Source organism: Podarcis cretensis (genome assembly GCF_951804945.1).
Source record: "Podarcis cretensis genome assembly, chromosome: 8".
NCBI lineage: Eukaryota > Metazoa > Chordata > Lepidosauria > Squamata > Lacertidae > Podarcis > Podarcis cretensis.
Genome location: NC_137177.1, coordinates 91601703 through 91628087, shown reverse-complemented (window position 1 = coordinate 91628087; position 26385 = coordinate 91601703). Strand labels below are relative to the sequence as shown.

Below are 26385 nucleotides of genomic sequence, written 5' to 3'. Positions count from 1 at the left end.
CTGAATCATTTGCTCCAAATTCTTCAGGTTGGGCATTGTTTTCTTTATCGGAGAAGACTGAGGCAAAGAAGGCATTGAGGAGTTCAGCCCTTTCTGTGTCCCCTGTTTGCATTTCACCATCTTCTCCTCTGAGTGACCCCACTGTTTCTTTGTTTTTCCTTTTGCTACGAACATACCCATAAAAGCCTTTTTTGTTGCTTTTAACCTCTCTAGCAAGCCTGAGTTCATTCTGTGCTTTAGCTTTTCTGACTTTGTGTCTACACGTGCTGGCTATTTGTTTGAATTCCTCTTTGGTGGTTTCCCCCCTTTTCCATTTTTTGTACACATCTTTTTTTAATCTTAACTCAGTTAAAAGTTCTTTAGATAGCCACCCTGGCTTCTTTAGGCACCTTCCATGTTTCTGTCTCATTGGTATTGCCTGAAGTTGTGCTTTTACTATCTCCCTCTTAACAAACTCCCAGCCATCATGAACTCCCTTTCCTTTTAGTATTACTGTCCATGGGATCTCACCCAGCACTTCCCTAAGTTTTATGAAGTCGGCTTTCTTAAAGTCAAGAAATTGAGTCCTAGTATGCTTGGCTGCTCCTTTCCGCTGTATAGTAAACTTCAGAAGAGCATGATCACTCGCGCCTAATGATCCTTCCACTTCTACCCAACTAACCAGGTCATCAACATTGGTTAGGACCAGATCTAAAATGGCTGTTCCTCTTGTTGCTTCTCCCACTTTCTGGACAATGAAGTTGTCTGCAAGGCCAGTGAGGAATCTGTTTGACCTTATGCTCTTGGCTGAGTTTGACATCCAACAAATATCCGGGTAACTGAAGTCCCCCATTACTACTATCTCCCTTCCTTTTGCATACTTGGCCATCTGCTCCAGGAAGGCATCATCTATGTCCTCCGTTTGGCTTGGGGATCTATAGTAAACTCCCACAATGAGATCCCTGTTATTCTTCTCTCCCTTAATTTTGACCCAAAAGCTCTCACTTTGGCTTTGAGGTTCTAAATCTTGGATCTCTTCACAGGTATACACATCCCTGACATATAACGCCACTCCTCCTCCTTTCTTGTCTGGTCTGTTTCTCTGAAATAGATTGTATCCCTCCATTATTACATTCCAGTTGTGGGACTTATCCCACCATGTTTCAGTGATGCCTATTATGTCATATTTAGTTTGCTGTACCAAGAGCTCAAGCTCATCTTGTTTATTTCCCATGCTTTGCGCATTAGTGTACAGACATTGAAGTCCATTAATCATTCCCCCGTGTCTCTTATTTAAGGATTTTTTCCTCCCACCACTAGGTCTGCATGCTGTTTGCTCCATTCGGTCTATGACATTTGGATGATCATCTTCATCAATTGATAGACTCCTGCCTTCAGGAGCACTGTCTCCCTCCCCCACATTAGTCAGTTTAAAGCCCTCCTGATGAGGTTTCTGAGATTTTTGGCAAAAACATTCCTCCCAACCGTTGTGAGGGGCAGCCCATCGCTTGCCAGAAGTCCATCTTCAAGAAACTGCAGTCCGTGATCTAAGAATCCAAACCGTTCCTGTTTACACCATTTGCGAAGCCAGTTGTTCACTTCCACTATTTTTCCCTCTCTCCCTGGGCCACGTCGTTCAACTGGGAGGACAGATGAGATGACAATTTGTGCATTTAATTGCTTCAATTTCCTGCCCAGAGCCTCATAGTCTCTTTTGATCTTCTGGAGGCTATTGCTTGCAGTGTCATTGGTTCCCACATGAACCAAGAGGAAGGGGTATTTGTCAGTGGGTTTTATGATTCCTTGCAGTCGTTCAGTTACATCTTGGATCTTAGCCCCGGGGAGACAGCACACTTCCCGAGACATCTTGTCAGGCCCACAGATCACTGCTTCTGTTCCCCTCAGTAGGGAATCCCCTATCACCACTACACGCCTCTTCTTAGGTTTGGTTGGGGTTCTTCCATGAGCTGTCCGTTCCAAGGTCGCCTGCACATTCCCTGAGGACTGACTTTGCTGCTTGTCTTCATATACCTGATCAACTGTAATGAGGGAGAGATCCTCAAATGGAGTCTGCTCTTCGTCTTCCATGCTAGGGGAGAGGACCTCAAAGCGATTGTGTATTTCTAAACAATCAGAGTGAACCCTGGGCCTCCTACTTCTTTGAGTCACGTTTCTCCATATATCTGGCTCCTGTGTTGGTGAACTAGCCTCCTTCTCAGGGGAGTCCCCTGTCTCCTCTTTGGTGGAGACGGTGTGCTCTGTTGCTTCCAAAAAGAGCTCCAGCTCTCTAATTCTTTGGAGCATAGCTACACGTTCCTCCAGTTGCTGGACTTTGTCTTTTAAGAGGGCAACCAACATGCATTCTTCTGGTGGCTCACCTGTCAACAGCTTTAGTGCTCCACTCTCGGAGGTGGACAGTCACAAAAGGGTCGCTGTCCAACAACTCTCCATCCAAATACCACACCAGAGTCTGTAGGGAAAGCAAGAAAAGCAGTCAGTGGCTGATGGTGCTAGTCACTCACCTTGCCCTGGACAAGATGGTCCTGGGTGGGTGGTCCTGGCTCCTGCACGATGCGCCAGTTTTGAATGGGAACTGAGTCATTGCTCAGTTTGTATTGGAAATGTGGTGTCTGCCTGCAAAATGTAGTGCCCAACCTGGTGTTGCTGCTACTGTGGCTATCCTCTAAAGAACCTCTTCGTTTAAGTGGGTGTGGTGGAATGAGGTGAGCAGGAAAAGTGCTATGCTGCGTAAACTGACAGGTTGGCTGGGTTGGAACTGGCTGGTGATGAATCCTTCTGAATTATAATCATAATCATGATAATACTGGGTCCTTAGCAGATGCTTGATTATTTTGGTTGCTGATACTGGGCCTGAGCAAAAACATATTTTATTTCTGTTTTCCCCTCGGGAGTTGTCTTGTTAATTTTATATATATATATATACACGAGTTCCTAGATTAGTCATTCTTGCTCCTTGGGGTCTCTAGAAGTTTAATCCCAAAGTGCTGGGTAGATGCATCTGATCTATGAAGCATGTAAACAGGAACAACCACCCAACAGTTGCGATCTGTGGAACTGTCCCTGTCACATGTGCCACAAAATATTCATTCCTTAATTTTATGTTCTTTTAGTGTGTCACCACTCACACTTTGGAATTTCTTGCCTCCTCTTTGTGGCTGCTTCAAACATATTTGTTTAGGCAAGTCTATCCAAACATTTTCTTTTATTGTTTATTAGGTTTTAATAGCTTTAAGCATTTTCAACTGTTTTTATTGTTCCTTTTATTGTTCCTTTTAATATTCTGAGTTAAGAGTTTTACTACAATCAAGCAGCTTGCGGTATCTATTTTGTTAAATATAAATGAATGAATAAATAAAAACCCCTTTTCTAGAAGGTCTGCTTGTCTATGGTCAGGTGCCAGGGGGCCTGGATCAAAAACTCCCTGAATCTAAGTTCTGTGCTTACTGCTAGGATGCTTGAACAACAAACCAACATCCCTCTGGCCTAGGGAATCAGGTGGTCTTAGAGGGACAACCACTTGCTCCTGGGTGATGGGAGGGAGCTCACCCAAAGGTTCAACTGCTTTCCCTTATGAGTGAGGGAGACCACCATGCTGGTCGGACTAGCAGTCTTTGGGATGCCCACTTGCACATTGCACAAAAGAAGAGGGACGCAGATCTGCATCGCTGTTTCATAATGTAGTTTTATGGATGGGAAAAACAGACCACATTGTTTTTAACTATGCTTCATTTTTTAAGCAACTCTTGGTCCCCACCTCCCATTCCAAACACATTTTATAAATCTGTACTGCCAATCTTTTAATATCTTTGGTGACACTCTATGTTTGGTGTTATCAAAAACAGGAATTAAATTTCAGGAAGTGCTACCATTTTTAAGGCAGCCATTAAAGGTTCTTTAGCTTTAGACAGGGCAGCAGGCAGTCCTTCAGATGTGTCCTTTGGCAGGGTAGGGCACATGGCCTCCCAGGCAGTCTTCCTGCCAGTCTGCTCGTGTTCACACCATACATTTAAAGTGCTATGAAATCTAAATTCAATATCGATATTCTAGAAGGTAAAAATAAAGTACTATCAAAAACATACGATTTATTATTGGATTGGTATACGAAAGACGAAGAGATAAAGGAAGCCATGGTTAAATGGGCTATTGATTTTGGCCATAATATCGATTTTGATGCGTGGCAAGAACTATGGAATGTAAAAATGAAATTTACGGCTTGCACTGCCTTAAAGGAGAATTTGTGGAAAATGATCTACAGATGGCATCTAACGCCGGTAAAGCTAGCAAGGATGTATAGAACAAAAAATAAGAAATGTTGGAAGTGTGGAGAGGTGGAGGGTGACCTCTACCATATGTGGTGGACCTGTAGTAAAGTGAAGGGCTTTTGGGAATTAATCTATAACAAACTTTAAAAAATCTTTAAATATACTTTCCCAAAAAGACCTGAAGCTTTTCTACTGGGATTGATTGGAAAGGAAATAAAAAAAAAAGATAAAAACCTCTTTCTATATGCCACGACAGCAGCCAGAAATATGTTAGCTCAGAATTGGAAAACAGACATAATACCGAATATAATGGACTGGCAAGTTAAAATGAGGGACTACGCAGAACTGGCCAGACTATCAAGAAAATTAAGAGATCAGGACGAGCAGAAGTTTCAAGAAAATTGGAGTAAATATTTGATGTATATAAGAAACAATTGTAAATCTTTGAAGACACTGGTAGGGCTGGAATAACTCTTACAGCGTGTAGTTGATAATATGATATATAAAGTACACCACATTAGAATTTTATTTGATACTTACCAAAGAAATGGAGGGAACTCAGAGGCATGATAGAACCTAAGTTAAATATGCAACCTATATTTGTGTAATTTATGAATGTATGTTTGTTTACTGAAAATCAATAAAAATTTAATTTGCAAAAAAAAATAAAAAAATAAAGTGCCCATCCCCTGCAAGTCTCCTAGAAAAACTGGGATATCCCCTTTTGTCTTGCAAGAGAATGGCAGCCATTTTGGGTGCTGTGATCTTGTGTGATTTTGTGCCGTGATTCCTTCCGAAAAAGCACTTTTTCCAGGGCTGCAATCTTGCGCAGCACCCCAAAACACGTGTTTTTTGGCACAATTCCCTAATGGCCGCTGTTCTCTTGTGAGAAGGAACAGGCAGATGGTGTCTGGGAAGATGGCATCCTGGTTTTTACCTTCGAGGAGTTGAGGGATGTGCAGTCCTGGCTTCCTCAGAAGCATCATGGAAAGTAGCTGTTAGGAGACCCCTATTCCGCTCACAGAGCTACAATTCCAGGAGTTCTTTTTGAAGAAAGATTGAGTGGTAAACCACACAGAGAACGGCAGTTCTGTGAGGGGAAACAGGGATGCCCTCAGAACTCTCAGCACCCTTAACAAGCTACAGCTCCCAGAATTCTTTGGCAAAACTGTGATGGTTTAAAGCACTTTAAATGGATGGTGTGGGTGTGGCCACAGACAAGTGACTGAAGCCTCATAAGGACTGCTGCGCTCTGCTGCCCAGGAGGACTCTCCTGTGTGAGTGTCTGAGGGCCCTGCTCCTTCCTGCCACTCACCATCTGGCCTGGGGTGGGGCCTGAAGCCTCATAAAGGACTGCTGGACTCTGCTGCCCAGGAGGACTCTCCTGTGTGGGTGTCTGAGGGCCCTGCTCCTTCTGGCCACTCACCATCTGGCCTGGGGTGGGGCCTGAAGCCTCACAGGGACTGCTGCGCTCTGCTGCCCAGGAGGACTCTCCTGTGTGGGTGTCTGAGGGCCCTGCTCCTTCTGGCCACTCACCATCTGGCCTGGGGTGGGGCCTGAAGCCTCACAGGGACTGCTGCGCTCTGCTGCCCAGGAGGACTCTCCTGTATGTGAGTGTCTGAGGGCCCTGCTCCTTCCTGCCACTCACCATCTGGCCTGGGGTGGGGCCTGAAGCCTCACAGGGACTGCTGCGCTCTGCTGCCCAGGAGGACTCTCCTGTATGTGAGTGTCTGAGGGCCCTGCTCCTTCCTGCCACTCACCATCTGGCCTGGGGTGGGGCCTGAAGCCTCACAGGGACTGCTGCGCTCTGCTGCCCAGGAGGACTCTCCTGTATGTGAGTGTCTGAGGGCCCTGCTCCTTCCTGCCACTCACCATCTGGCCTGGGGTGGGGCCTGAAGCCTCACAGGGACTGCTGCGCTCTGCTGCCCAGGAGGACTCTCCTGTATGTGAGTGTCTGAGGGCCCTGCTCCTTCCTGCCACTCACCATCTGGCCTGGGGTGGGGCCTGAAGCCTCACAGGGACTGCTGCGCTCTGCTGCCCAGGAGGACTCTCCTGTATGTGAGTGTCTGAGGGCCCTGCTCCTTCCTGCCACTCACCATCTGGCCTGGGGTGGGGCCTGAAGCCTCACAGGGACTGCTGCGCTCTGCTGCCCAGGAGGACTCTCCTGTATGTGAGTGTCTGAGGGCCCTGCTCCTTCCTGCCACTCACCATCTGGCCTGGGGTGGGGTCTGAAGCCTCACAGGGACTGCTGCGCTCTGCTGCCCAGGAGGACTCTCCTGTGTGAGTGTATGGGGCCCTGCTCCTTCCTGCACTTACCACCTGGCCCAGGGCAGGGCTTGACGGGCCTCACTAGGACAGTTGCTGTTACTGCTGGAGGGGTGCAGAGTGCTTTTAAAATGTTTTAAAAAATTTATTTTGAATTTTTTGTATGTGGGGGTGGGGGTGGGGTGGATGTTTATTGGGCCTGGGAATTTGTTTGATTTTATGTTTTTGTAATTTTTATTGTTTTTTGTTTGTATTGTTTTATTTGTGTTGTTGTTGTTGTTTTTGTTGTTTTGTTGTTTTGTTGTTCTTTTTTAAAAGTGTTATTTTGTTCTTAAGGGGAGGGGTCAGGGCTGCTGGGGAGTTGGTCCCAGCCAACAAAATGGCTGGGACATGTTTCACAGGGGGGAATGCACTGGGACAACCGATCTCAGTGATCACGGGTAGGAGGAGGAGTTACGCTAAGACCAGACCATGTCATTACAGAGGAGGCAGGTTTAGTCGTTGTCTGAGGACTATCCCTGCCTCCGGGTCTGGTCCTGACCGGATGGATACTAGAATCAGCAAGGGATACCCACATGACCTGAAAGTGTTGCTGTGCAATGCCAGGTCAATGATTCATAAGACCACTGCCATCCATGACTTGATCATGGATGGAGGACTTGACCTGGCATGTGTAACAGAGACTTGGTTGGATGAAGCAGATGGGCCTGTCCTTGCCGTTGCTTGTCCACCAGGTTTCTCTTACGCACAGCAACCCAGGTCATGTGGGCGGGGAGGGGGGGTTGCAGTGATTTTTAGGAAGTCATTAGTTTGCACCAGGCGTCCTATTGGGAAGACCCAATTTTCCGAGTGCATGTTCTGGAAGTTGGGCAATAGGGGCAGTACAGGATTCCTTTTGGTGTACCGACCTCCCCGCTGCACCAAGGATTCCCTGCCCGAGCTGCTTCAGGTCGTGGCGGATGTTCTCCTGGAGACACCTAGCTTGGTTGTCCTAGGGGATTTTAACATCCATGCCGACACGACCTTACAAGGGGCCGCTCGGGACTTCGTGGAAAGCATGGCCTCCATGGGGCTGTCCCTGAATAAGTCTGGCCCAACCCATAGCCGCGGACATGCCTTGGACCTGGTGTTTACCTCTATGGATGTTGGTGATCTGACACTAACTAAAAGCGAAACAAAAGAAGTGCCATGGTCAGATCACTTCCTGGTGCAACTGGACTTCTCTGTGACCCATCCCCTCTGCAGGGAGGTGGGACCGATTCGGATGGTCCGCCCCCGCCAATGGATCCAAATGGTTTCCAGAGAGTGGTAGGGGATGCTTTATCCCATGTTGATGGCCTTTCAGCCGATTCCCTGGTGGCCCGCTGGAATGTGGCGTTAACCAGGGCTATTGACTGTTTGGCTCCGAAGCGCCCTCTCCGATTGCATGGAGCCCGGAGAGCCCCGTGGTTTTCCACGGATCTGAGGGCAATGAAACAATCGTTGAGACGGCTAGAGCGCCGGTGGCGGATAACTCATTCCGAATCTGACCGGACACAGGTTAGAGCTCAACGTCGAGCCTACCAAGTGGTGATAGCGACGGCGAAGAAGACTTTCTTCACCGCCTCTATTGCATCTGCAGAAAACAGCAGCAGGAGACTCTTTCAGGTGGTTCACAATTTAGCGGAACCACCTGTAACATCGGGGCCCAGTACGGGCCATATGTTCTCCTGCAATGATTTTGCAAATTTTTTTGCAGATAAAATCGCTCAGATTCGGGAAGAAGTAGACTCCACCGTGGGAGCAGGGCCGGGGCGGGAGAGTGCTAGAGTCCTGTCTGGTCAAGTTGTGTGGGATCAATTCCAATCTGTTACCTCCGAGGATGTGGACAGGCTGCTTGGACGAGTGAAGCCAACCACCTGTCTCCTGGATCCTTGCCCATCCTGGCTTATAAAAGCTAGTCGGGAAGGACTGGGTGATGGGCTTCGTGGGGTGGTGAATGCTTCCCTCCGTGAGGGAGCCTTCCCAGACCCGCTGAAAGAGGCGGTTATTAAACCGCTTCTTAAAAAACCATCTCTAGATGCGGCCACGATGGCCAATTATCGCCCAGTCTCAAACCTTCCATTCTTGGGCAAGGTGATTGAGCGAGTGGTTGCTGAACAACTCCAAGCACGCCTGGAAGAAGCGGACCATTTGGATCCCTTCCAGTTGGGATTCAGGCCTCATCATGGGACTGAAACTGCCTTGGTCGCACTGGTTGATGATCTCCGGCGGGCTAGGGACAAAGGTGAGAGCTGTTTCCTAGTTCTGCTGGATCTCTCAGCGGCGTTTGATACCATCGACCATAACATCCTTCTGGACCGTCTTGAGGGGCTGGGAGCTGGGGGCACTGTTATACAGTGGTTCCGCTCCTTCCTCCTGGGCCGTGTTCAGAAAATGGTGGTGGGGGATGAGTGTTCAGACCCCTGGGCTCTCACTTGTGGGGTGCCTCAGGGTTCTGTCCTCTCCCCCATGCTTTTCAACATTTACATGCAGCCACTGGGAGAGATCATCAGGAGGTTTGGGCTGGGTGTTCATCAGTATGCAGATGATACCCAGCTCTACCTCTCTTTTAAATCAGAACCAGTGAAGGCGGTGAAGGTCCTGTGTGAGTGTCTGGAAGCGGTTGGAGGATGGATGGCGGCTAACAGATTGAGGTTGAATCCTGACAAGACAGAAGTACTGTTTTTGGGGGACAGGAGGCGGGCAGGTGTGGAGGATTCCCTGGTCCTGAATGGGGTAACTGTGCCCCTGAAGGACCAGGTGCGCAGCCTGGGAGTCATTTTGGACTCACAGCTGTCCATGGAGGCACAGGTCAAATCTGTATCCAGGGCAGCTGTTTACCAGCTCCATCTGGTACGTAGGCTGAGACCCTATCTGCCTGCAGACTGTCTCGCCAGAGTGGTACATGCTCTGGTTATCTCCCGCTTGGACTACTGCAATGCGCTCTACGTGGGGCTACCTTTGAAGGTGACCCGTAAACTACAACTAATCCAGAATGCGGCAGCTAGACTGGTGACTGGGAGCGGCCGCCGAGACCATATAACACCGGTCTTGAAAGACCTACATTGGCTCCCAGTACGTTTCCGAGCACAATTCAAAGTGTTGGTGCTGACCTTTAAAGCCCTAAATGGCCTCGGTCCAGTATACCTGAAGGAGCGTCTCCTCCCCCATCATTCTGCCCGGACACTGAGGTCCAGCTCCGAGGGCCTTCTGGCGGTTCCCTCACTGCGAGAGGTCAAGTTACAGGGAACCAGGCAGAGGGCCTTCTCGGTAGTGGCGCCCACCCTGTGGAATGCCCTCCCATCAGATGTCAAAGCAATAAACAACTACCTGACATTCAGAAGACATCTGAAGGCAGCCCTGTTCAGGGAAGTTTTTAATATGTGACATTTTAGTGTATTTTTCATCCTTGTTGGAAGCCGCCCAGAGTGGCTGGGGAAACCCAGCCAGATGGGCGGGGTACAAATAATAAATTATTATTATTATTATTATTATTATTATTATTATGAGGCCATCAACAGGATTAAAGAGTTTACCTCATTCCAGACGGGATTCTGTTCCTTCTGCACAACTCTGGTGTCCCTGTGAATATCTAAAGGGGGGGGGGGGACACTCTGTCAATGAATATGACTAGCATAGGTCTCCTTGCTCAGTACACCTGACAAACAGCCATGTCCATGGATCATCCCTGTGTTCTTTTGAGAGAAACCACATCCATTCCCAGGGAGCCAACTGGCCTCTGGCCGCATTGGGTTGTATTCAGAGTAGCTCTGAATAACAAGTCCACTCAGTACACGGATTTCCACTAGCACCGTGGGATTTCCTCCTGGTTTCTCTTCTGGGTCCCCCCTAAACCTGTTTTAGGGAGCAGGAGCAGATTTGGGGCAGATGAGTCTTGTTGCAAAAGTGGAAGTCCTTGTGTTGGTTGGAGACTGCCCATTCTGTCCTAGTGTTTGGCAGACCCCAGGATGGAAACAAAGTTATACCCAATGAGGATTCCAACTCACAATAATGCAAACAAGACCCGGAACTTTGTAAAAATGTAGTGTTGTGCACACCCCAGTCTCTCTGAGCAGCAAGAATCCCAAAGTTCAGCTTTGGGTCCAGCACAGAGAAAGAGCTGCTTCTGGGTCTCTAGCTTCCAGTATCAGCTAAAACCTTCTTTAAAAAATGGGTTTTTTTTAATGGACAGGGCAGTTTGTGAGAAATTTAGCAAAGTAATGCCAAAGTAACATTTTGTCCACCACCTTGTTTCAAAATAGTGCCCTGTGTCCAAGCATCAAGAAAGGCAGCCTCTGCCACCTCAGGAACCCGCATGCCAACTTTGGCAATAGAGCAATTTGTGTGGGATATGGGAAAAGATGGGATATGAATGGCAATGAATCAATCAATAATCAAACATTTATTGGCCTCTTCTCTCTTTTTTCCTATACCTCGGAATAACTGCTACCAGAATTTGGACACTGCTTTAGACACTTGTACCATGGTGTTACCTTTGTGACCTTCAGTTCATGGGCTATTACCTTTAGATATGTAGTTTTATATGATGATAATCTACCATATTGGGAAACTTCACTCCTCCTTCAGCTCCGTCATTAGAGCTTTTTTCAAAGGTTGCCATGGGAATGCTGGCTTTTTTATTATTATTCCACACAAAGTTTGAAAGTAGTTCTTGCCAGTTCAATAATAGCCCTTTGTCATTCTTTATAATGACAAGTGGAAAAAGCATCCTAGAAATTATAGTCATTTTTAATACCGCTTCTTAACCTAACCATGAAAGATCAATCTGGGACTATTGTTTAAAATCTTCTGTCGCTGCGGCCATCATTGGTTCATAATTTATTTTTAAAGCAGTGCTTTGCTTATGCTCTTTAAACTTCCTTTTACAGGACTAGCAGGATTGCAAATGAGATCTAGAAGTTTGACTAGCTCAAGGGAGAGGGAGTTCACTTGCATGTAAATCAGCAATTTACATTCATGTTTAAAACACAGATTACATTCAGATTACATTCAGAGATGAATGTAATTTGTGTTTTAAACATGAAAATGACATTTTTGCTCCTAAGTTCCTCCACATAGGGATGCTGGTGGTGCTGTGGCCGATTGGAAGGTTGGCGGTTTGAATCCCTGTAACGGAGTGAGCTCCCGTTGCTCTGTCCCAGCTCCTCCCAACCTAGCTGTTTGAAAGCACGCCAGTGCAAGTAGATAAATAGGTACTGCTGTGGCAGGAAGGTAAATGGTGTTTCCGTGCACTCTGGTTTCCGTCACAGTGTTCTGTTGCACCAGAAGCAGTTTAGTCCTGCTGGCCACATGACCCGGAAAGCTGTCTGTGGACACTTGGCCTGAAAGCGAGATGAGCGCCACAACCCCATAGTCGCCTTTGATGGGACTTAACTGTCTGGGGTCCTTTACCTTTTTACCTTTTGCATCAGCCTTCATCGACCTGTTGTCCTCCAGGTGTTTAGGACTACAACTCCCATCAGTCCCAGTCAGCAAGTTGTAGTTTGGACACCTGGAGGGCCCAGGTTTGATGAAACACAAAGCTGCCAGACCATCAGTTCATCTAGTTCAGGGTTGTCCACATGGATTGACAGTGGCTGTTCCTTTCACCTGATACTGGAGCTTTTTAAAATGGGGGGTGCCAGGGACTGAGTCTGAGACCAGCTGCTTTCAAAGCATGGGCTCTGCCACTGAGATGTGGCCCCTTCCCACACTCCAGATGTGTGACAAGAAAAGCTGGCTTGTTGTTGTTGTTTTTTTAAAAAAAACCTGTATTATGCAAACAGCACATTTGAACAATCTCTCCTCAAACCTTTTACCACCCAGATGTCACCCAGCTGTTCCTCTGGGTGCTGGGATTCTATCTGGCTGTTTCCCCACACTTCCCAGTACATGTTTTCACAAGGCCAGCCCAATACATTTTGACACCTGAGCTGGATCCCAAAATGGCACCTCCCTCCCCGCCAGGAGGGGAGGGAACAAAGAGCGAAGAAAGATTGACATCAGGATCTCCTGCCCTGGTGAATCTTGCTGCCAGAGGCAGTCACTTCACCTTGCCCTGTGGGTGGGCTGGCCCTGTGTTTGCAGTCCTAAGGTCTAGAATCTTTGTTGCAAGTAATCAAGCTGAGATTCTTAGCAAGCTGAATTCTGCAGCTAACACAATATTCAGACGTCCCATGGTAACATGACTTACTTATAACCTTGACAAGAATACAATTGTTCAAAGGCAAGTGGAACTGCATTATTGCTTTACCTCTGAAGGAACCAGTCACATACGTATCAGGGCGATCTTCCTGTTCAAGCTGTAAATGAGCAGACATAACAAAAACACGCAACATCTTGTGCAACCTCCTGCTTTCCCCTCTGTTTCTGAAAAAAGCTGATGATGATCCCTTTTGGTTATTTGCCAGGGATCTCTTAAACTATAGATGTCCGCTTAAGTCTCCCTCTCTTTCTCCACTGTTAATAGTCTGCTAATGAGGACCCCAAACCAATCCAATGGTTGATTCCAAAAGCCCCCTTTAAAGCCTGTCACTCAATTTTCCCATTTCAAAGGGAATGGAGCCTTCTTTAGCATGCAGATCTAAGGACGGTCGACATCATAAAGGAGAAAAATGGAAGGAAAACTTATAAAAAGTGAGGTCACAATAGGAAGGCAATAAATATTCCATATGTGAACTGCTCTAAGGATGTAACTTTTATGCTTTTAACTTCCTGTTTGGCTGCCATGGCGAATGGCTGTGTCCATAACAGCAGAGCCCTTTTGTGCAAACAATGAGGATAATATGGGAGTAATTATCCTCCCCAAACCCCTCAGGGCCTGGGCTCTGATACCTGCTGCCTGTTCTGAAGGAATGCAGGGGGCATCTCAGGAACACTCCAAAGCCGACGCCATGAGCAGAGGACACCTGTTTTTTAAGATAAATATTCGGATTTAATTAACAGGCATGCTCTGAACTAGTGGAGATAAAATAACTTGTGATTTTACCAGCCACTGAGAAGGATTCGATCTGGAGAAAAGACTTTTGTCACAACTAAAGAATAACTGTTAGAAATACATGAGTGGACGCTAAGCTTAATTATGAAATGGACTGTGCGAAATTTTGACAATGATTCTGGCAATGACCATTAACGAAAAGATGAAAGGAATTCTTGATTGGAGCTAATGTGTTAGTGCAGAGGTACCATCTCATTAGAAGTTGGTAGGAGACCAAAGAGGAGAATTCTGGATATCTGCCCGGGACTAATGATGGCCTGTGATGCAGTTAAAATTATCCCTGTGAGCAGAAAACAAAAGTAGCTTCGCTGAGAAGCAAGACAGCACAAAGGACTGGCCCACTTGCTAAATTAACTGATGGGATTAATTGTATAGCCCCAGGGGGAGGCCTGCCTTTATTATTCTCTTTTGATATATTTGTACTTGCAGTTTTACCTGGTAAACCTCCCCCGAAGAGCAACTGTTTGAAATATGCAAGCGGGCTTCAAAGAGCATTCTGCTGCCATTATGGCTTAAATATAATACTGACTGGGTGAAGATTTTGGCAGCTACACTCAGCAGAAGGATGGAAAGAATTCTGGACTGGAGTTATTGTGCTTTTGTAGAGGTACCAGCATCCTGGGAGATGGAGCAAGATTACAGAGGGGAATTCTGGATGTCTGCCCGGGGCTAATGGCGTCTCTTTGTTTGGGATGTGGCATATTACGGCTCCTGAGAGCAGAAACTGAAAATGGAATTGCTGGAGTGTGGATTACAACAGGGAAAAATATTTCACACAGAACTACGAAGGCGAAAGTTGAACTGACCACTGGTTGCAAAAATAAATGAAAACAAAATGAAAGATTAACATTGGAATGGTTTATTGACTAATTAAGATGATCAGCACTTCGCGAAATTCAGAGCATGGGTCACCCAAAGATATATAATTTGCCACCTATATCTGGCTTTTTTATTGTATTGTAATTTGGAATGTTTTAATGTGGTTTTTATTGGATTATTAAAATGGAAAACTTAATATTATTATTATTATTAAATAAAGCTTTTAAACTATTTGGATTGGCTGAAAAGGTCCCCTGAATGGTCACATTGTGTGTGTGTGTGTGTGTGTGTGTGTGTGTATGTGTGTGTGCGCGCACACACACACACACACACAAACTTGTAGAATTTACATAGCCAATCTCAGAAGAGGGAAGTGACCCTTTTAAGATTATACCTGCTGTGACATTTAAATGAAGCAGACATTTTCCCCCTTATAATTATCGCTTTTATCTTATGCAAATGTGATCAGTCAGTTGACTAAAAGCCATGTGATTAATGGACTTAGGACTGAACTATGCATCAAGTCGGCTGTACCCTTTGGCCTTTTTAAACTTTAAATGGGAACCTGGGGAGGAGGGTGCTGATCAGGAATCTCAAGTAGGATCTTAGGCACCATTTCCTGTTCTGCCCCGTGTTTGTTGCATTCCACTGTATTTCCTCCTCTGCCAAAAAACTACTTGCTGGCTGCTGCAGCACAATTGTAATTGCATTATTCTGCTCCATTCATTTCAGTGCAAAGGAAACACGGTGCAAATGACTCAATCAGTCGTGTATTATTTGTGGACTGGAAGCAGCAACAGTGAATACTCACTGGACTGATTTCTGTTCTGGATGTAGGATGAACCTGAACATAAGAAGAACCTCCTGGATCCGGCCAATGCTGCATCTAGCCTAGCTTCTTGTTCCCAGTGGCCATAAAACTGGCAAGCAGGACCAGTTGGCACAAGCTCTCCCTCCTCTCCTGTGGTTTCCAGCAACTGGTATCCAGAAGCACCATTGCCTCTGCCTGTGGAGACAGAGCCATGGGAACACCAGCATTTTCCACTCTGGTTTTCTGTTTTCTGACATCCTTAATTTCAGGTCTTTCCCACCTGATCCTTTTAGATATCAGGCATGGGTTGCTGGTGGTCACTATTGGGGGCTCTCGGGGCAGAGGTCAGAGCAACAGAAAGCATACCCTCCAACATTTCACCAATGAAAATGGGGAGATCATTTTCCATAATAATAATAATAATAATAACAATAATAATTTTATTATTTATGCCCCACCCATCTGACTGGGTTGCCCCAGCCAATCTAAGCAGCTTCCAACATATATAAAAACATAGTAAAATTTAAAACATTTAAAAAATTCCCCATACAGGGCTGCCTTCAGATGGCGCATAACTCCATGCCCTCCAATATTTCTCTAAGAGCCAGTGTGGTGTAGTGGTTAAGAGCGGTAGTCTCGTAATCCAGGGGAACCGGGTTCGCGTCTCCGCTCCTCCACATGCAGCTGCTGGGTGACCTTGGGCCAGTCACACTTCTCTGAAGTCTCTCAGCCCCACTCACCTCACAGAGTGTTTGTTGTGGGGGAGGAAGGGAAAGGAGAATGTTAGCCGCTTTGAGACTCCTTAAAGGGAGTGAAAGGCGGGATATCAAATCCAAACTCTTCTTCTTCTAATGAAAATAGGGACAACCTAAGGAAAACCTGGGATCAAATCAGAAACTGGGATGGCTTCTGTAAATCTGGGGCTGTTCTTGGAAAACAGGTCTGCAAAAAGTAGACAGAGCCAGGAATAACAAAAGGCAGAGGTAATGGTAGGCAGAGGAAGCCTCAATGAATTTTGGCCTCAGCAGAATTTAGCCAAAGAGGTTCTTAGCTCAGGTCCCTGCCGATACTTACATCAGCTGACATAGAGCCTTATGGTGGAGTGCAGTGCAGGCAATGATCATCCTGGCCTGGAATGAAACAAACGGCTGACCTGTTTTTTGTTGCAGCGTTTTGCCACAGCTGTTGCACATCAGTCAAAAGTGCCTCCCAGGTGCATTTGCAATGCGGTGGGTGGGAATCTATTGAAATGGAAACAGAAAGGAGTGACAGGTTCTATGACTCTGTGAGGTTTAATGGAGGGTGTCAAATCTAATTGGACCTGTTCGTGATGGTTCTGTATGCTGTCAACAAGGCATTCAATTAAATCAAGGGAATAATAATCCCTTGGTAGGTGCTGTAGAGAACTGCAGTTTCCCCAGCAAAAGAGAAAAGTCTTGGTTGTCATAAAGTTGTGGAAAGATGTGGAGCTGGACTACTTTAGTGCCTAAGGAAGAAAATCCAGGTGGCCCCCTCCCTTCCCACTAGTTGACAGGGGGCATGATTCACCAGGCTGGGGGGGGGGTTGTCTCTGCCCATCGCCCCACTACAGCTCCCATTCATTTCAGAAGGGTCTGTGCAGCACAACTTCGTGGAGAAGGAGCACAGTGCAGAGAACAGAGGATCTGCTTTGATTGCAGAAGTTCCCAGTCTCTGGCCTCCCTAGCTAAAAGGAAAGGTTCAGGAAGCAGATAGACCTCTCTCTCTGCCCAAGACCCTGGAGAAAAGGTAGCTGCCAGTCCGTGTAGGCAATCTTGGCAGGGGCGTAGCACTGTCCACAGGCGCCAGGGGCAGGTGTGCACACACACCGCAAGCAGGGATGGAGTGTGCTCACCCAGTCCTTGCTGCTGCCGCTGCCCGGCAGGGACAGGGCACGGAGGGTGAAGAGTACCCTCCCCACCTGGTCTCTGCCCAGTGTGTGAGAACCCGCCCATCTGGGCCTGTGTCCCAATGGTATGGTTACCAGATTTTTTTCAATGAATCCGGGGACACTTTTTTTTTTGAAGCTGAGTAGCAACAGGGAGTCAATAGTGAGGATGGTGAGGCAAAAGACCCTGGGCCCAAGCACACATGCATATCGTATAAAGGTGCAAAGCCCTTCTTTCCCACTCCGTGAAACATAAATGCACAGGTTTTTTTTTTTAAAAAAAACTGGGAAACGGTGCATCACCCACCCGTGACTCCCGAGCTCCCCCTTCCCCCTTTGTTTTGACAGATCAGAGGAGGTTCATGGCCGAGCGGGCGACTGTTGCCCAGGAGAGGCCAGCCTGGTAGTGCAGTTGGCTCTAGCTGGCTTCAGAAGCTGCTCACTGCTCGCTGCCGTGGCGCCCACCATTTTTCCTGCACCATGACAGTGAGCAGCTCCTGAAGCCAGCCAGAGCCAACTGCACTACCAGGCTGGCTCTGGGCTGCTGAGACTGCTGCTGCCACGTTTCCCGGGGACAGATTTCCATATCTAAGGACTGTCCCTGGGAACATCTGGTAACCCTACCCAATGAGACATATGTGCTTTACTTCAGAGCAGACATGCACAGGATTGTGCTGTTATGCACATAAACTTGTGGCCGAGTCCAAAACGGGGTTTCAGTCACTTGGTAAAATGGTTGCTAGTCAGACTTTAGAACTCAAGGCAGTTGTTCCCAGGGCAGTTGATAAGAAGGTGTAACAGAGGAGTGGCTGCAGATATGTGGGGGGGGGGGGGAGACAGAAATGGGGTGCATAAAGAAAAGAGGGTGACTGTGACAGAATAGAGAGAGGCTAATTGAATAAGCAGAAAAGAAAATACATACCGGCACCTCCCCTCCCCTAAGTGTGGAACTTACAACTTCATGGTGAGTACTGGCACCATTTTGTTCTAAAAAAAGAGAAAAGCACTGCAAAGCAGTATGTCCATCTAGGAGCGTCTGCTGGTGCAAACAACATTGAAAGCACAGAACTGCTCTTAAACCCTAATAAGCACAAATAACCATGAATACACAAAAGAACGAAAAAGATCCTGCTGGATCAGTCCAATCTTTACGCAGGAGATTTACACCTTGAGGACCCATTTGAGACAGCTTTAGAGGCTGATTTAAAGATCCAGAAGAAGAAGAAGGTGGTGCAGTCATGGGTGGGCTGTACCACTTTGAAATGTGGGTGAAACGCAGGCCTGTAGGAATACAGGTGTGGCCTAGCTTTCTTCCTGGCATGCCAGTTTTCTCTCTGCAGGGATCGTTTTTTAAGAGGAAGCATTTGACCAAGTCACTTCACGTTTGCAACCTAAACTTGTACAGCAAAGAAGTAGCTTGCTTGATTTATTTATTGTATTTTTAGCCAAAAAGGCTCTCAGAGTAGCTTACAAATATCAGTTCCAAGACAGTCCCTGAACATATATTTAGGCTGCACATATACCATCCATTTAAAGCACACACCCTACAAGAATCCTGGGAACTGTAGTTTCTTAAGGGTGCTGGGAACTGTAGTTGTAAATGAGGGGTAACTACGCTTTTTAGAGGAAGTCTTCAGAGAGGGTGTTTTAAATGCATGGTGTGTACACAGCCCTACTAATGATTCTTAAAACAATGGGGGAGGGACTCCAAGCCATTAGGGAAGTAACCTTACAGGGTTTATGATATTATTCTTTTTTTACACACATTAATATGCAATGGAAAAGCACTTTTATATGTGACTAACGCTTGATACTCAATGAAGCCTTTTGTTCAGAAAGTTTTGACCATTGTATCACCTCAGATGTTAATGCACCTCACCTAATCCTCTCTGCGTTATTAGGGGAATCTCAAATGGATGCAACCTCTTTGACCTTAACTTCTCCCATTAAGTTACTCAGGCTTACGGACAGAACCTGCTCTCTCTTGGAACACTGTCTTTATCCCCTAGACCACATAAATTAGGGATCTGCAAATATCTATCATTACCCATATTGATGGAATATATAGTGAAGGTAACAGATTTATTTGGAGTTTTAGGTTGTTTTGTTGTTGTTGTTGCTGCTGCCGCTGCTGCTGCCCTAAAGTAATTTCAAATCCTTCTGAGGTTTTTCATTGTTTTTGTTCATTAGTAATAGTAAATAGAAAAGAAAAAAGCATCAGCACAAAAATCTGAGATTTTTTAAATAGACATCTTAATCAACTATAATTTCATAAAATGAATTTGCCCCCTGCTGTCCAGCCCTGTTCTTAAGGTTCTGATTATGTTCTGATTATGTTCTGTTCTGATTATGGAACATCAGGGGATCTTCTTTTCTCTAACTGGGGAAGTTTGCTCTTCTGCAGATTTCCAAACTGTTTAGCTTTTTGGAGACCTGCTGCTTCTTCCTTCTTCAAGGCAGCTCTACCCTGATGACACCTGAGGGAGCAGACCTCTCTCTCTCTGCTGCTCCAGAAGATTCTTGATGTTCCACAATCAGAAGGCAATTACCACAAGAATAAGGCTGGACAGCAGGTGACATTCAATCACATTCCTGCAAGTTCATGTCGTGAAATTATAGTTGATTCAGATGTCTTGTGCAACAAACCTGCTTCCCCAAAACCTAAGACTTTTATACTGATGTTTATTTTATTTCAATTGCAAATGAAAGCCCCACCCTCTTCCTCCTTTGAAATTGCATGAATGGAAGCACCAGAGTAAGGAGAGAGGGAAGGGGAGACTGAAAGGGTTTTGTGGTACAGGGCACCCTTCTCCAGGGCAGAGGTGAGAAACCAGTGGCTCCAGTTCCCATTATCCTCAACCCCTGATGGCTGGGACTGATGGGAGTTGGAGTCCAACAATATCTGGAGAGCCACAGGTTCCCCACCCCTGCTCTAGGGACATGCTGTGCTCTTCTGCATCTGTAAATAAAATGGCATTTTTCAATAGTTTCATGAGTCTCTCCTGAAGGGGAGGTTTTCCTCTCTATTTCTGGACCGTTTTAGGGTTGGTAGTCATTGAACATTGACTCAAGGGCTACCTTATTGGCCATCCCATAACTACCAAAGCCTTGAGGTCTTTTTCAAAAAGTACTAACTTACTAGCTGCCTTGCAGTCACAGAGACAACCACAGAGTTTGTGGTTGAGTCTCCAGTGAAGACAGCTATGATTGTAGGTCACAATGAAACAAAGGCAAACATCTTCCATCCTCCCTCCTTTGGGGCAGGTAACTTTTTGTGTTTCATTCCAGTCTTCGTAGACTTCTACCTTTCTCTTTCCCCCAGTCTGGCTGCCTTTCTGCTCTTATGTTAAGACGGCAAGAGTAGCCTGCTGGATCAGGCCAATGGCCCATCTAGTTCAGCATCCTGTTCTCACAGTGGCCAACAAGATGCCTCCATGTGAAACCTGCAAGCAGGATTCAAGCACAAGAGCATTCTTCCCAAGATTCCTTGGAGGTGCCATGGCGCGCCCTGCCCCAGCTTGCCCCACCCCCAGGAGCAGGGCATGCACACCATCCTGGGCAACTGAGCGCCTAGCTACGCCACTGGCACCACCACCTGAGCAGAAGAAGAGCATAGCTGGAGGCCAACAGCAAGTGCAGCATGTCTGTAGAGCAGGCAGGGGGAATTTGATGGACCCCCCATCAGCCCCAGCCAGTGGGGGGTGAGGATAATGGGAAGTGGAGCCACAGCTTCCTCACCCCGTCCTTAGAGAGGGAGGCCCTGTATCACAAGACCCTTTCAGCCTTCCTCTCTGTCTCTCTCTCCTCCTTCCTTCCTTCCGTCCTTCCTCCATCCCTCCCCCCCCCTTATTCAGGTGTTTCCTTTCATACAATTCCAAAGGAGGGAGAGGATGGTGACATTCTGATTCTGCCCCCTCTGTCACTTCAATCTCTTTGTTGTTGTTTTTTATATAATATTTATTGGTGTTTCAAAAAGTTACAAGAATAAAAAAGAAAGAAAAAGAAAAACAGAAAATACAAAATACAAAAAAATAAAAAATTAAAACAATTAAAAACAAATCCATCTTTCCATATCTTATCTATCATTTGCTTGTTTCCTTGACCTCCTCGCACCTCCCTTTTTTGTATTCTAGTTCATTAGTTGTTTCAGCAAATCCTTTCCTTCTTTGTTTTTATCTTACTAATTTATCTTAATGTATTGTAACTTTACATTCTGACCTGTTAACAATCCATTTTTACTTAATCCTTTATAACATTACTGCTAAAACCACATAGCTTCATTCCAGCATCCTTCTAACATTCCTTAATTTTACAATGTTTCTGTAGATAGACTTTAAATTTCTTCCAGTCTTCTTCTACCGACTCTTCTCCCTGGTCTCGGATTCTGCCAGTCATTTCCGCCAGTTCCATGTAATTCATCACCTTCATCTGCCATTCTTCCCGGGTGGGTAAATCTTGTGTCTTCCAATACTTTGCAATAAGTATCCTTGCTGCTGTTGTAGCATACATAAAAAAATTTCTATCCTTCTTTGGCACCAATTGGCCGACCATGCCCAGGAGAAAGGCCTCTGGTTTCTTCAGGAAGGTATATTTAAATACCTTTTTCATTTCATTATAGATCATCTCCCAGAAAGCCTTAATCTTTGGGCACATCCACCAAAGGTGAAAGAATGTTCCTTCAGTCTCTTTACATTTCCAACATTTATTATCAGACAAATGATATATTTTTGCAAGCTTGACTGGTGTCATGTACCACCTGTATATCATTTTCATAATATTCTCTCTTAAGGCATTACATGCCGTGAACTTCATACCTGTGGTCCATAACTGTTCCCAGTCAGCCAACATAATGTTGTGTCCAGCATCTTGAGCCCATTTTATCATAGCAGATTTCACCGTTTCATCTTGAGTGTTCCATTTCAACAGCAAGTTGTACATTCTTGACAAAATCTTAGTTTTGGGATCTAACAGTTCTGTTTCTAATTTTGATTTTTCCACCTGGAAGCCAATTTTCTTATCCAAATTATATGCCTCCATTATTTGATAATAATGAAGCCAATCTCGCACTTTGTTTTTTAGTTTTTTAAAGCTCTGCAATTTTAATTTATCTCCCTCCACTTCAATCTCTTTGGCTTTGTTGCCCTCCACATGTTAGGGGCTGAGATCCTGTAGCAATCCAGTGAAATTTTGTACAGGGGTGAGCAGACTTCAGACTTCTGAGATAAGCTTTGCTTTAAACACACACACACAAACATACAAATCCCAAGGTCGCCCAATAGTGGGCCAGCCAGCTAAAAGGTAAAGGTACCCCTGCCCGTACGGGCCAGTCTTGACAGACTCTGGGGTTGTGCGCCCATCTCACTTAAGAGGCCAGGGGCCAGCGCTGTCCGGAGACACTTCCGGGTCACGTGGCCAGCGTGACATCGCTGCTCTGGCCAGAGCCAGAGCCAGAGCCAGAGCCGCACACGGAAACGCCGTTTACCTTCCCGCTGGTAAGCGGTCCCTATTTATCTACTTGCACCCAGAGGTGCTTTCGAACTGCTAGGTTGGCAGGCGCTGGGACCGAGCAGCAGGAGCGCACCCCGCCGCAGGGATTCGAACCGCCGACCTTTCGATCGGCAAGTCCTAGGCGCTGAGGCTTTAACCCACAGCGCCACCAGGTGGCCAGCCAGCTAGGAGTACATTAAGGATTCAGGAACAGGATGCCTCAGAGCATATGTTCAGCTCAGGTATTTCCGAACAGTACCTGCAACGAGCTAGACAAGTCTTTTTCACATAAAAATCCACACCTGGTTTCCCCTCAAGAATTCTAGTCCACCAACCTAATTATTTGCTAATCTTCTGCAAATCACTCAGAGGTCAACCAGTAGATGCTGATTTACCCTGCTCACGTCTAATTTTGAACTCTGGAAGATCAGGCTTCTAAACTGAGTGGGGGAATCTGTACCATAGAGAAGCCCCCCCCACCCCACCCCCCGCTACCAACAGGAGAAGTTCAGTGCAAAACATTGGTTACTAATACGCAGCCTCACTTTCTGAGTGTTTAGATCTGTAAACTGGTGTCAGTTGGGACTGGTAGTGTCATGAGCTCCATGGAGATTTTTTTGAGCAGGACTGGTCAGAAGGGGAGGAGGAGGAAGAATGGGATGAGAGTGCTGAGCTCAATGCAAGGAAGGGCTCAGAAATCTTCCAGAAGGCACCCCCACCTGCCGGGACTGGATGTTCCAGCCGAGGAGGGGGAGACTGAACCAGCCGCTGTCCTGCTCCTGCCAGTGTGAGCCACTTCCAAATAAGCCCCAGAAGGTCATGCTTCTCACAGAATAAAGTTGGAGATGGAGCCATATTCCCAACTTCCACTGGGTTTGAGGTGTATTGCAGAATCCATTTCTGATGAAGACATATTACTGTACTGACTCTTCCACTAATAAGGTTGGTTTGTCATATTACAGCAGGGTCTCTGTATGGTGCTGAGTTTTTTCTCCCTCAAGACTAATCTCCTATTTCAAGGCTTAGTTTTATGGCAGTCTTAAAGGCAAAACTGATTGGACTTTTTTCTCCTAAGTGAGCTGGTGATTCCAGAAGACTGCACGGAAACAAGCATGCTTTGGGACTGTGGAATTCAGCTTAATGCTATGATGTTCCTGTGATACCAGTAACTGAGGAGGCTCCTGAACCTTGATCAGATAATGAGCCGGCTGGGCAGGCTCTGAGGCTGTCTCCAAGGATGCGCCAATGGGTGCACCAGTGTGAGCAGACCCAACCTACTTGCAGGAGTGCCCGCTTGCTTGTCCCATTGGTTTAGACCTGAAAAATACAAATGACCGTGTCCTCCCTGATCTTCAAAAAGAGGGCAAAGGGTGCTGAGACAACTTTCATTGTGCCTAGTCATGTATGTTACATCTCTGCTTTGAAGCACTGAATTGTGTAACCTGTATGTTTAGGCCATGTAGTGACTTGTGTAATAAAGCCTTGGGGAATAACTGAGCCAAGAGTCTGAGTCCTATGCCCACAAAAGGGAGCAAGTACAGGGAGGGGGTAAGGCAGGAGGCCAACAGTAGGTGGCACCAAAGCCAGTGACAGGCAGAGCCAACTAATTCTAGCTTTGTCTCCCTTCTCCTTCCTGCTGACTTCTTTGTGGGCAACAGTGACACTAAGGAAGAGGAAGTTTACAGGCAGATTATATGTACGAAGGCAGGCTGGTTGTTCTGCTCTCTCTCAATGGCAATGTTTTCCTTGCACAATGCAAGAAAGAAGTGCACCCAACAAGGCAGATTCCTTTAAATGAATGCTTTTGATGAGGAGAGTTTTAATCTGTTGGCAATGGCAAATGGATTAATGATGCCATGCATTACACAACTGGGGGTACAGCAGGAAAAAAACATATCCAAAGCAGTTTCACATGGTCTTTCACCTATAACTGCTTTCCTGTAAAAGAACAGTCCAACTTCAGTGATGATTATCTGGAAAGTGACTTTACACATTGTGCTAAGATTCACCCAGTTTTCAAGCTACAATAATTATGCAATCATGTCATGGCGGTTAAAATTAAGACAGAGATAGAACAGGGAAAAGAGCACTTTAAACCAAAAAAGGCATTCTTAAGCATCAAACACTGAGGTGTTTAATCCTCAAAGTGAAATGAAATGTATTCTGTAATTAGTTGGAGCTGTACATCTGTTTCAGTCACTCCAAGCCCTTCCCATCCACCAATCAGGTATTATATTTCAACAAAGCAATTTTCAAGGGAAAGACGGCCAATATGCTACAAACAGGAGCAATGATGTAAAATACCTCCCCCCCCCCCGCTTTCTTCGTTTTGGTCAACTTTTTTTAAAAACAAGCACCCAGTCTTCATTCATTCCATCATAGAATGTTGCAGGAGTGAGAAGCAACTGCTGTCCTTTCCAACTGTGCCTCAGATTGCAGCCCATTTACTTTGCTCCACAGAATTCAATGGGGGCCACTGAGATCCAAGCCAGCCCCTCCTCACATAAGGTAAAGGTAAAGGGACCCCTGACCATTAGGTCCAGTCGTGACTGACTTTGGGGTTGCAGCACTCATCTCACTTTATTGGCCGAGGGAGCCGGAGTACAGCTTCCGGTCCATGTGGCCAGCATGACTAAGCCGCTTCTGGCAAGCCAGAGCAGCGCACGGAAACGCTGTTTACCTTCCCACCAGAGTGGTACCTATTTATCTACTTGCACTTTGACGTGCTTTCGAACTGCTAGGTTGGCAGGAGCAGGGACCGAGCAACGGGAACTCACCCCGTTGCGGGGATTCGAACCGCCGACCTTCTGATCGGCAAATCCTAGGCTCTATGGTTTAACCCACAGCGCCACCCATGTCCCTCTTCACATAGTCTTTCCCTTATTTTTCAAATAGTCTTTCCCTTATTTTCCTGTGCAGGTCATGTTCCTGTAGTTTGTAATCCATGAGATTTGGGTGGATTACTAATTCAGTTCCCTTGTATTACCAGAATGTATTAATTTGGAAAGTATATAAATTTTGACGTTTCTCATCAAAGCCCTGAAGTGACCCCATGACGAAAATAAAGAGACCTGCACCCACTGTATTAACGCCGCAAGGGACTTTTTTATGTGTTCTTATGACCTACTGGTGGCGGAAGGAGCGAGCCACATTCCAGTGAGTGAGTCTGTCCCTGGCTGTAACACTAGTGTTAGCCTGCTCACTGGTCAGAGCTGAAGGAGCTAAAGGGCAGAGTGATTAGGAGAGGTGGCTGGGGAAGATGAAACAGGTTTGAAAAAGCAACTGAAACCAGCTTAGGTAAGATTGCTTAACAAAACAATTGGGAATTTTTTTAGAGTAAATGAAGGGATTTCATTCTGCTGAAATTCATCACTTACAACTTTAAAAAGGGACACATGTAATTTTTACCTGTGATCTCATAGAATCATAGAGTTGGAAGAGACCACAAGGGCCATCGAGTGCTGTGGTTGATTTCAAATATTGTGGACATATATCTTATTCAGGTATTCATCTCTTAAAAGTGTTAGGAGAGGAATTAAATTTTACATTAAAAGGAAACTGAAGGAAAATAGAAAATCAAAGAAGACTTAATCCTAATAACACAGGGACAGTAAATTGTACACAGATGATGGTCCTTGAGAAAGTCACGCAAAAAACAGTTTAGCCAAGAAAATTTAAACTGAAAACTCAGAAAAATACCAAGATAAGATTTCCATGGATGGAGAGAGAGATAGATAGGTAAGTTGAAAACTTGCTGGAAAGGCAAAGAAAGCATTTTGAAGATGAAGCTGCTGATGGCGACTGGAGAGGGACTGCT

At 46.0% G+C, this 26385-nt stretch overlaps 2 protein-coding genes across 3 annotated transcripts in view; one reads left to right on the top strand and one right to left on the bottom strand.

Moving 5' to 3' along the window:
- The window catches only part of FER1L5 (fer-1 like family member 5), a 96266-nt gene extending 77782 nt beyond the window's left edge, over nucleotides 1-18484 (bottom strand). Inside the window, exons 1-6 of the mRNA XM_079988658.1 lie at nucleotides 18004-18484; nucleotides 16250-16416; nucleotides 15176-15370; nucleotides 12802-12850; nucleotides 10085-10140; nucleotides 2358-2449 (exon numbers count right to left, since the gene is read on the bottom strand). Coding sequence (XP_079844784.1) covers nucleotides 2358-2449; nucleotides 10085-10140; nucleotides 12802-12850; nucleotides 15176-15250 — 272 coding nt within the window. The 5' untranslated portion in view covers nucleotides 15251-15370; nucleotides 16250-16416; nucleotides 18004-18484. The remainder of the gene's footprint in view (nucleotides 1-2357; nucleotides 2450-10084; nucleotides 10141-12801; nucleotides 12851-15175; nucleotides 15371-16249; nucleotides 16417-18003) is intronic.
- Nucleotides 18485-24905: 6421 nt separating this feature from the next.
- Nucleotides 24906-26385, top strand: part of LOC307223002 (neuropeptide FF receptor 1-like) — a 186501-nt gene continuing 185021 nt past the window's right edge. Inside the window, exon 1 of one of the 2 annotated variants that reach the window (XM_079988667.1) lies at nucleotides 24906-25076. The gene's annotated coding sequence lies outside the window, so the exon portion shown is untranslated. Of the gene's footprint in view, nucleotides 25077-25377; nucleotides 25866-26385 lie in introns of those variants that run through there. The other variant, XM_079988666.1, reaches the window with a different exon arrangement.